General features: G+C 37.3%; 1 protein-coding gene across 1 annotated transcript; it reads right to left on the reverse strand.

Moving 5' to 3' along the window:
* Positions 1–1,988: 1,988 nt before the first annotated feature.
* Positions 1,989–4,369, reverse strand: LOC103928010 (protein IQ-DOMAIN 19). Its single transcript, XM_048571631.1, has 4 exons — positions 3,676–4,369; positions 3,258–3,494; positions 2,351–3,049; positions 1,989–2,259 (listed from the first exon to the last, which is right to left on the reverse strand). The coding sequence occupies exons 1-4, from the start codon at positions 4,135–4,137 to the stop codon at positions 2,242–2,244; spliced, it is 1,416 nt and encodes a 471-aa protein (XP_048427588.1). The 5' UTR covers positions 4,138–4,369; the 3' UTR covers positions 1,989–2,241.
* Positions 4,370–12,331: the final 7,962 nt, after the last annotated feature.

Consider the following 12,331-nt stretch of genomic DNA (forward strand, 5'->3'; position numbering starts at 1 on the left):
CATATTCTCATGAATAGAGACGAGAGCGATTAATGAAGGAAACAACGTGTCATATGGTTTTATCAACAAAAAATTAATAATTGAAGTATGGGTCACCATTAGTCCAGGTTGACACCAGCTTGTTATTCCTTTCTTATCCAAGTCTTCACTTTAGGTCATCTCTAATAGTTGTCCTAAATTTAGCCTCTATTTATAGCACACTAAAAATTATAATTTTTAAATAATTAGTTTAATTATAATTTTTCCATCTTCAATGATGCATGGGCTATATTTTCTCTTTTTAGCATATTAAAAAACATTACGGTACATCACTTACACATAAACTATTATATATTATTTATATTAATTAAACTGTTATTTACACCTATATAGTATATATATATATATATTTTTTTTTTGAAGATGGTCTAATAATGTGTGTAGTTAGTTTGAAGAGCCAGGTATTTACATATATATATATATATATATATTTGGGTTTTTTTTTTTTTTGTTTAAACTTTAAAACATCAAACAACAGCTTTTCAAGAACATTTAAAAATATTTTCTAACTGCTCGCTGACGTTAGCTGTCATAACTGCACTAAATCAGCTGTTCAGATATTATGATTCATTATTTTATGATGGGTTGCGCCACACCTACTCATTGCAGGCCTTATATCAGTAGCAGACATGCATGGGCCTCATAAACAATGGGGGTCCGACCGAGGCTTCAAAGTGGGCTACATTTGACTTGCTTAGCAAACCTTTAGCTTGGGAATCACCTTTCAAGATTTCATTTAGCTCACAACTGGAGATGAGTTTTTGACAAAAGTGGACTATATTGAGCCTTCAGAGCAAGTTTATCTCTAAAAAAATGTGCAAGTATCTAGCTTATTTAATTTCTTTAGTGAACAGTTATAAAATAATTAAAAATTTTATTTTTAATTTATGACTTTATAAAAAAAATATTATTAATTTTTGATATTTTTATAAAATATTATTATAAATTACACCCACACACACACCTATACATACAATAAAACCACCATCGCCGTCCCAAATCTGCTCCCTATTTTTCCGAAACCCCGCCCTCTCTCTCACCTCCAAGCCCTCCTTCTCTACTTTCTTAGTAACGCCCGCCTTGCGCCGTCGGGCTCCTCTACGGCTGGTCGTGGTGCTGTCTGCTGCGAACCTAGACGCCAAGCCCACCGTCCTCGTCTTAGAGAAGCTCGGAGAACCCGAAATCAACCTCAGCCCCGAGGAGCTCTGCACCAAGATCTCGCTCTACGACTCATTGATCGTGCGTAGCGGGACCAAGGTCACCCGCGAGGTGCTTGAATCCTCTGGCGGGAGGTTGAAGGTTATGGGAAGAGCTAGCGTTGACATCGATAACGTGGATGGCCCGACTGACGTCAGATGGTCCGGCTGTTGGGTCTATCGATTCTAGGCCGGTCTCTTGCCTGGCTTGGGCTGGGTTGGAGTGATTTGGCTGGGGCTAGCCTATTTTGGGTGCTGGGTGCCGAGCAATCCACTCCTGGTGGACTTGCTCTCAGCTCTTCATTGGAGATGACCTTATAATTTTTCTCTTTTTCAATTTCTTTCATATCTTGCAATGTAAGTTTATTTTCCAAATTATGAAATTTATTTTTGTAAAAAATCAATCAAAACGAAAACTGGTTAGTTATTTAATTGTTATAAACTATACGAGCGAATATAGTATTTTAATTGAACCCTCAAATTTTACACTGCTAAATTTTTTTATTCATATATATTTCCTCGGACGTCTTAATAGAATTGATGCATGCAATTGAATTTTCAAATGAGTTAGACTTGGTCTAGGAAAATCATGCGTACTGAATTTCTCTATGGACAGATTACAATCCAATTACATTTTGCCGCTGTTAAGTTCTGAACATTTAACTTCAGCAACACATTTAGCCACGGTGTCTACAAACATCAAATGCAAAATGGGACACTACACAAGAAAGGAACAAAATAAAATACACAATCTTACAACGGAGAGATTCTACCCTGTCACCAAGTGTCTATTGGACGACATACAAGATTTTCTCCTTGCAATGAGGCACGAATCGAAAGAAAATAAAAGAAAGGAATAATAAATAAAAAGGTGTCATTTGCACCACCTAGAGGAAGTTCTTCACTGTGTTTGTTCATTCCCCTTCGGAGTTTGCATTCTCCTAATTACACTATGCATTGTTATGCTTTGGGGCAAAGCATCATTTTGGGAATGGATGAGTTGTTATTACCTATTTCCATGTGCCTGCAGAACCCAAAAAATGTTTAAACCTGATTAGATATTAAATTTGAAGATTGATCAAGTACTATATGATTTTAGGTTGAGCAATACTCACATCATATGCAACAAGAGATCTGCAGTAGTTGGTGTTTGTGAGCACTGTACTGCTGGAGCCACACTCACTTTCTTTGAGTGAAACTGTGGACCTATCCAGCTTCATATACCAAGGGTACTGATAATTCTGAGCAGTTGAACTCACATGGGAAGATGACCTCTGCATCCTCATAGCCCTTGGGATGTTCCTTCCCTCCATTGACGTCCTCCGCGGACGGCTTGGAGGCCTCTCAACTGTATCAATAGGCCTTTGCTTCGGTGCACTCTGAGACCGGGCTTTTGCCTTTGAAGATTGTGTGTTGGCCATGTAATTTGGGAAGAATGGGTAGTCATAGGACAAGGGCTCTCCGTAATCCGGCCTAGGGAAAGCGAATGGAGCTCTTGAGGGGTCAATTTTGGACATGGCAGAATAGCACTGAGGGCTGCTTTGCACTGTGCCAAAAGAGTTCTCAAAATGTGCACTGCAGGCTCCCGGGCTCCTATCAGTCAGCACCGATGGGGCCGGGGAGACCTGCTGGTTGGTTTCTTGGTTTGAGTATGCTTGATTTGGTGCATACTGAGTGGAAAATCTATGTTGTTCTGTTCTTTCTGTTAGTGAGTGATTTGAATAGCTGCTATTTCTGCTCTTTAAAATTCCCTTTGATTCACCAATATCCATCTCCACAATCTTAATGTTTTCTTCCATTCCTCTGTCAATTTCCTACATTTACACACAACCACAATGCACAACATTGGTCTACTGAGAAATTTATGCAATAAATAAGAGAAACAATACTATAAGTCGAAACAAAACTCAGTCGGTTAAGAACATTTATCCCTGCACTCGAGGTTCTGATTCTATCTTTTGTGTCATAAAACAGTAAAAATAAAACAAAACAAAGAGAATTTAGCTGGATTATCGAACTTACGTTATAGGTATGCCGGGACCGATTTTCCTGCAAAGATCTTCTTGGGGTGGAATGCCTAGGATTGACAGTATTTTCGTCTTCGACCATCCGGATCCTCTGAGCCCGAGCTCGAGCCTGAGCCGTCACCAATGCCTGCATGCACCTTAGAGTAGCCTTGGCCTGTTTTCTCACCAGGTGACCCCTTACCAGTGCCTGCAACTTCACTAGTCCTCTCAATGCACACAGTGCTTTTCTTGCCTGCAACAAACGCCAATACAATAGTACTCATTTCATTTTTGTGACAGTTTTACATAACGTTAAAGAGTCAGATCATCCAAAGCAAAACCAGTTGGAAATAAATGCCGAGTCCAAGAATTCTAGAATCCGCAATATGGGATTTAAATTCTCAACACCAACAGGGAATTCAACAGTTGCATACCAAATATGAACGGAAGACGGATTGAATTTTTATTGCAGCTGCTTCTTCACTTGCACCGGCCTTCTCGTTGGCAGCTGCCGTTAGCCGCATCACAGCAGCTGCGGCTTGCGCAGCAGCCACAGCCGCATCAGCAACCGCGGCCGTAGCTGCCGCCATAGCCATGGCGTGCTTTTTCTGCTCATAATTCTCAGACTCCAATGTGGTCATGTGCATTGGTGGTGGTGTGGTGGGCACTGCATCTGCACAATTGGAGTCCTTCGGACCAGCTGCTGATGCTGCTGTGGCTGATGATCTTCGAAAACTCCATCTCTTCTTCTCTTTCGGCGTTGTCTGTGAAGAATTGGAGATTGGAGTGGTGGGATTTTCATGACTTGCAACAGAACAATTCTGATTTGTGGGGTCTTTTTCCTTGTCTTTCTTCCCTTTCAAAATGCTTTTAAGCCATTTGCCTGTCTTCCCCATCTTTGTTAGCACTTGTTCTTCTAAGCTGCCATTGATTGACCAACAACGTATAAAGAAGAAAGCAACAGATGACAAATTATAGGCAGATCAGATAGATCTCTTCTTTGATATGTAGCTTTCAACTTTGTAGTTAGAAGACACCAGTTAATTGCTAATCTTCTTTAACAGCCTGGTCTTATGTTTCATTATTCCTTTTCTGTTTAAAAATGTAACTTCCTGGAGAGTGACATTTTTCTTGTATCAACTTTTATTTTTTTAGACTGCTTGGGATTAAGCTGCCCAATTAGCTACATGGAATTATACTAATAACGGAGATTAATTGCATTTCAGTTCTGAATTCTGATATATTATAAGCTACTAATCCTTTTTTGTCGTTGAGGTAAATTTTATTTTGATATCACCATAAGAAATTTTGACTGATATCACAAAATAAGACGGGCAAGCAATTTATCTATGACTCATAACTTCATTAACTATTGATATTGATATGCCTTTTCATCCACATGATCAATACTCACTCGTAAATATTTGATCCACTCTATATTATACACCTAACAGTTGTGGTCTTATTAGTTTTTCTTTTACATATAATATCGTTAAATAATATATGCACGCTATATTTATCTACGTCATTAACCACTTATATATATTCTTCTTTAATTTATTCAATTTAAAAATAAAAAGTAACCCTTCATATATATAACAAGGAAAAGTTATGTAAATCTCTTCCCATATATAATGTATTATGTATATTCAAGGTAATAATATATATAGAATGGGATCAGAAACCATGTGAAAGTATAAGGTCAAGCACAGGCAGCATCCTTGTAAGATACTCATTTGTTTTGTTAATGGATGGAGGATTTGCCCACTGGGGCCCTTGGGGCCCGGGTTTCGGATTTTGTAAATAAATTTGATAGGGCCTTATGGGGGATGTGGGTTCCACGTACTAAGGAATGATTTGGTATTGTTGTGTTTTGAAAAAAAAACTGCTTATGCTGTACTGTGAGAGTAAGCTCATTTTTGCTACTTTATGTTTTCAGCTTTTTTAATCCAAAACTGTGAAAATAAGTTGTTTTTAAGTGTTTACCAAAGACTTTTTTAAACTTAATTTCTTTTATACCTATTTTTTATAAAAGCATCCCAGTATAATAAGTATTGTGAGTTAAGAAGGCTCTGGTTCTTCACGTGCTCATGCAAAATCCAAGCTGTTGGAGTTGGAGTTGGAGTTGGAGTTTTTACTACGTTTTTCTTTTGGTCGATCCCAAGTGAAAGTGGAGCTGCGAATCTGTGACAGTGATGGTTATATTTTGATTCCAAAACCATCCACCAAGTATGGTCCTACAGCCTTTACGCTTCATATATATCCTGAGACTGTACTGTAGGGTCTCAGATTAGTGAAAGAGAATGTGCGAGAAGGGTTAGGTTAATGTGAATCACGATTACATGTATCATGGCATCTTTCCACGTTATATATGCCAGCCCACGCATATTCCTGATAGCAGGGGCCTCAGAGGGGTCCGGAAGAAGGGAAACCAAACTACTGTTGAGCAGTTTGACGGTTTAGACCTAATAAGCTTACTACTTTTTTTAGTCATTTAGCCAATTACAAGTTTTTACTGTTTCATTTCCTCGAACGTGCATTTTCCAAATCCAATATTACAAAGTTGTACCATTGTTATTTCTTCTAATCGTATTCAATTACCGGTTGACAATATGTAATGAGATATCTATAACAATGAACAATATAACCAAGATGTGTAATATATATATACACACACACACATATATATATCCACTTGTGAATAATAAATATGAATAAACATATACATCCTTGCTTGGAATATGCTTACCAACCAATATTCGTAACTGAATGAGTTGCATTCTCCATTTTTAATAAAGCAACTGACCTTAAAATAAATGCTAATGGAACTATATATCAAGTTTGCAGTCAAAACTAAAATATATCCAAGTAAGTAATTAAAATCATCAAACAGAAAGAGGGATAGTCCAGCTTCTTGAGGAGTTGATGGTTCGTACATGAAAGTGTTTTGTTCCCGACTTATTACTAATCATGGATAGTTGAAGCATGAGTAAACTGTATTATTATTCTACTCTATATATATGTATCTATACTTATAAATCAAATAGTTTTATTTTCACTAAACAATAAATCAATTAGTTGGCAGTGCACATGGTATGTGTTTGACTATATAATTCCTTTGACTATGTGTTTGCTTCATGGAAACAGCATTCCATGATCCTTCCAAAATCATAAAAACATTAATTAGAATACATCATCAGAATGGGATCGAATTTCAATTAAACTATAATTTCAGCCAAAAAATAAATCACATGTAGGATGCTCCATGATTGCTCCTGAATTGGAAATTTGTTATGATTCAGAAAAATTAAATAAAAGAAAAGCTTTTCCATCCAAATCAGTGGTACATAATTCAGTATCATCGGTGCAGACCAATTACAACCTCATGGAAGATGACAATAAATACATTTGAAAGGGATATTATTGGAGTGAGGTATGTATGAACATTATATAATAATGTATTCCATTTTTTCTTTTAGCAATTTCGATTTTAATATATCTAAGTTTTGATTCAGAAGATCTATTAGATGGGGGCCAGTATTTATTTCTATGTTTTTAGTTTTTCAACCCCAACCCCTCCATGTGGAGAGAATAGAAATGCATATCCCTAAAAACATTCTGTAATTCATGGTAATAATAATAATAATTTTAGTTATGGCAAGTTAAAGAGCAACCATTCGGTGTATCCGAAATACACGATATTTAGCGGCATTGTTGTACTTAAATTATAATACTTTAGAAGACATATTAAAAATGATGTTTACTTTTAATATAACACATAGCTCGTGAAACATCACATGGTAGCTACGACTTACATTTGGGGATGAGGATTCTCTTTGAACTATCTTTGTGAGGATCCTAGGATCTTTATATTACTCGTGCATTCAGCTTTTGTTTGGTATTGTTTGTGCTTAATTTTAAATAAAAAAATTCAAAATGATTTTTGGCTACACGATGTACTATGTATGATGAACGATGAACAGATAGGATGTAAGGATTTCTAGAATCCTCACAAAGAGAATCCGGATGAGATCCAAATCCATATTTTTGTAACTCTAAAAGTTTCTCCATATTAAATGGCTGATAATACTTTTAAAATTCGTTCCATATTAAAAGGCTCATTTAATGTTGAATCTCGTAAATGGCGAATTCGATATCAAATTACATTATTCATTGTTAGCTTAGCCAAACATCTCATCTTCTTAGTGTAAAAAATATATGACGTAAAAAAAAAAAGGCTCGTTTACTGTCAGCTAGCTGGATGTAATAGTAGGTTAAACATGCATGTGAAATGTGATCATGCTTTTGTAGAATAAAGATTAGATCATTTTTCTCTCTTTTGTTTGTACGTGCTTGAGCTTCTTTTGTGCACATGCTTAAGGCTTTGGTTCCTTCATCTAGCAATTAACCTAATTCATTTTGGTCGTTTCCTGAGGTTGGATGCAGCTAAAGGATATCACTGCATGCACAAAGAGATAAGACCATTTGATAATTAATTTCTTAATCAAACGCCTCCAAATGAAGTTGAAAACTTAATTAATAGTTAAGTGTACTTTTCGCATATTGATGACACATTTTCTCGATCTGCTATGAGACAATTTGGTAGCAAATGGGGTTGATGTCTTGCTAAGTACCATATACGCTCATGTGGTGTGCACATGCCTCTTAATAAATTTAGGAGATATTGCCAATCAACATTACAAATTTAGGAGATATTGCCCCTCAACAGTACAAATTTAGGAGATATTGTCACTCAGTACTACGGTATGATAGTATTCTTCTTCACTTGTAAGGCCATCTCCAACCGAAGGCTAGCCAGATAGCTTGTTTTAGCCCTCTGACCCTCCAAGAAATTAATATTTTAATAAACAGTGCAGACTCATATTCCTTACCATCTCCAACCGAGAGCCAAAGGGCTATAGTATGGAATGTGAAGAATTGAAATAAAATGAGGTAAGATAGTATGAAATAGTGAAAAATGTGTGAGAAATGGTGTATGAAAAAATTAGAAAAAAAATAAAAATAAAAATAAGGTTGCTAGGCATAAAAACAAAAAGTGGGCTGGGATCATAAAAAAAAACTAAGCCCTAAACCCTAAAGTGGGTTGGGCAATGGAAAAGAACCCAAAAAAAAAAAATGAAGTAAGGCTATCCAGCGGGCTGGCTAGCTGGCTTGTTGAAAGTGGCCAGCCGGTTGGCTATTTTAGATTTCGTCAAGGCCATGAGCCTTCTGGCCTAGCCCTCCTTTGGAGATTGTTTTCGGACGTTTTTCGACCCTTTGGCCCTCTAGACCCTTCGGTTAGAGATGGCCTAAGTGAGAGGTCGTAGGTTCAGATCTCGTGGATGGCGCATTCGATACCAAAAATCCACGAGTTTGATACCAAAATTAGGTTGCCCATTGTATGGCTTAGCCAAACTCTCCATTTTCCTTAATGTAAAATATATCGTTGTCCTCAAAAAATTTAGGAGATATTAATTTCAGCAAATTACTTTAAAAAAATTCTCTGCCATGAGGTTGAGTTAATTGGGGAACCAACTTACTAATTAATAATTACTTGATTTTATTGGCTTCTGTTCATAGGGGATGAAGGCCATTCTATAGGGGCCTTGGCTCCTTCTAATTACTTTGAGCGGGGTGAAAGGATTAAGTTGCTTTGGCAGTTGCAATTTGAGTAATGTGTGTAATATGACTCGACTAATTACTTGTGACACGAAGTAAGTTACTCCCACTTAGTTGTACTCCTTTTTGCAATCAATATACATCATTTCTTCACCCAAAAAAATTGGCCGGGACCACACATTAACAAGGTGTTTAAACGTTTTTGTTAAGGTGAACTCAGCACCTTCCATTGTTCTGTGCATCACCGATGATCTTGGATCGTGTCGGCTTTGTTCTTTAGTGGCATGTCTATCGTTTTTCTTCCAATGTTTAACTCACGAGGCAGCCAACAACCCTATCACTCCAAAAATAGGGATCAGCCACGGCCTTTTCCGATCAGATTCAGGTTAGTAGCAGTGCATGAAATCAGTAGCGTGTACTCTACTTAAATTCAGAAAAAAACTTGCATTTCCGATGACATATCATGCAATCTTCTTTATCTCTCTCTTCTCGTAACACTGTATTTTGTGGAAGACAAAAAAAAAAAAAAAAAAAAAAAAAAAAAAGAGGCTGCATGCACTCGTATGTGATCAATGACTACGGTTTGTGGTCCTTCCAAAAGAGCCCAAAGCTACGGCAGTATATTTTTTTTTATTCGAAGTTAGGGCAGGGCTAGGGCATTCTTCGCTAATTTTGTCACACCTAGGCTAGCTAGAAGACTATACATTGGCACTGGCCTATAAAGATGGCCGTCTCAGAAATTTTTTGTGCAAAACCATAGCAAATTCACATTTGCAATTTCTCGGGAAATAAAAAATTTCATGGAGGAAAAAGTTGAGATATGCATGTAACGATAGTTTTTATAAAATTCATACTACTCCAAGCCAAATCCAAACTGTGGCCTCTCTTACTGGAATAAACTTGTCTGGGATAATCGAATAGGCTGAGCACGGCCCAACTTCTTTGAAACCAAAGGCAAATACCTTTCTAATTTGGCCACAATAAACCTTATGGGCAAGGTCATTGTGTAACAATATATATAAGGGCCCGTTAATGAATTACGGTCAATAAACAATACGAGCTATAAGGCACATTGGTCAAAATTTCATAATTAATTTACCTCACACAAATTGTTTATCGTTTGTTAACGTTTTGTTAAACAATTTTTTGATTTTCAATAACAAAAAAAAGGTGAAAAATGCGTTTGACTAGTTGTTTTGTGAAAATAAACTCAGAAAACGTAAAATACAGAAAACAATATTTAGCCTAAGTTTTGGAGAACATCAAATTGATGTTTCCTCTGCTTTTCAAGAAAAGTTTTCAAAATACTAAATAATAGAATATATACTATAAAAACAAAGTTAGAGTGTAAAAAAAATAAAATCATGTATGTCGCCATTACTGTCACCATTGTCACCACCATCACCACAACATCTCTATCATCTGTCCATCATCACCACCACCACAACCATCTTTAACACTACCACCTCCCACCATTATCGCCACCATCAACATATCCCCAATATCATCACCTCTGCCACCATGGCCACCACCACTTCCACCGTCTCATATTCATATATTACATGAATGCCACTTTATTCATAAAAATTATGAAATATTGCAACCACAATGCATATCATAATTCGCATCAGTAAGAACCTATGAATATAACAAATTGGGAAGTAGGATCATTCGCTCTGAAGCCAATTACTAAGATAGGCCCAAATTCCTTTTCTTAGCCAAATTTCAATAAGATATTAGTCTCAGTTATTTTATTATTATGGCTGCATCTAACCTTCTTGTTAGACTGCCTACGTACCCGATGAAAGGATCAAGTCATTCGTAGTTCACAATTCCAATTTCTAAGTCCATTTTCGAAAATACTCAATTAACCAAAATATCTAACATTCGTGTTAATAATCAAAATACCTCAAATGGATACCCAATACATAATTAGAGTATTGAAAAACGCATAAAATGGTAACGTCGGCTCACTGATCACGCACCACCGCGCGTGGCAGTTTCCAACGAACAGAAACCCCAAATTCCGACGAACTCTAAAAATTACCAAATTTTAGTAGAACATAACACGGGAAAGAACATTTATACCTGGGGCAAAGCCTAGTTCGGCCAGGAAGTGGCCGGAAAACCCCTCGAACCACCGGAACCCTCGATTTGGGTAGTTGTTGATTCACCACCAAAACAAACTCCGCCATCTCATCTAAGGCTTGGGCCTTGCTCCTGGGGTTGAGATGAGTCCTTTGGTGGTGGTCATCGAAGGTAAAGCTTGCCGAAGCCATCGGAAAAAGGTTAAAGCCGCCGAAATCACTCGTGGATTTGTTGCTTTGATTTGTAAGTTTGGGTTAGAAAATTTAAAATCTAACACCATTGGGACGTTGGGCTTGATGAGAGGTTTCCATAGACATTGGAACCATCTCGAATGGAGGTCGGACATAGAAGATAGGACCGGGTCAGGTTAGAGTGTTCAGATCAAAGGGATCTGTTGCTCCCTCATTTCCCTTTCTTTTTTTCTTCTTCTTTGATTCTCCCCCCTTTCTCCTCTCCACCGTCTCACTGCCTTTCATGTGGCATCCTCATTGCTCCAGATTTTCTGGAGCCTTCCAAATTAATGACAAAATGACTATTTTACCCTTGACTTCAATGGTTAATAACTTCTTGTTATAACCCTGTTTCACGAATGGTTTTCGCCTACACGCTCGTGGAATCGTCCTCTATCCAGATATTTCAAGAAATACAATAAAATATATAAGGATGAAATACGTCCTCGTAAAATTTCGTTTAGTCAACTAGGGGCATTTTAATCTTTTCCCCTTATCGATATATTTTTTCCAAATAATCATATATTTTAATTCTTTTTTTTTTTTTAGGGTCGACCACCTACGCCATAACTAACACCATCATACTATCCATCACTCTTGCCACCATGGTCACCATGAGCTCCACCTTCCCAACATGGCAACAACCAACACCACTGCCACATACACCTCTGCCACCACCAGTAACACCACCATGGCCACAATTGACACTAGCGCCACCGTCTCACCATGATCGTCGCCACCTACACCTCCGCTGCCATAATAATCCAACGTCATCGCCCCAGCCACCATGGCCATCACCACCACCACCACCATCGTCGCCACTACCATCACCACATTCTCCACCCCATTACTCGCAACATTGTCACCACCATCTCCACATACCCCATTACGCTCACTACAACCACCAGTCCAACAACCATTGCTCCCAACACCAATCTCATCTCAACCACCATCTCTATTACCACTAGCACGATTAATAGGGAAAATGAATTTATATATATATATATATATATTTACATTTTAGATTCATTTTCAATGTTTTCATTCTAAAAAACCATTTACGGATTAAACTACCTAATGCATTCTCAAATCATAAAATACAAAATCATATTTTTCGTTTTTATTTTACAAAAATAATTACAAAATTATATTT

This window comes from the organism of the source record quoted next, unplaced genomic scaffold (genome assembly GCF_019419815.1).
Source record: "Pyrus x bretschneideri cultivar Hongxiangsu unplaced genomic scaffold, Pyrus_bretschneideri_v1 Contig6, whole genome shotgun sequence".
Lineage (NCBI taxonomy): Eukaryota > Viridiplantae > Streptophyta > Magnoliopsida > Rosales > Rosaceae > Pyrus > Pyrus x bretschneideri.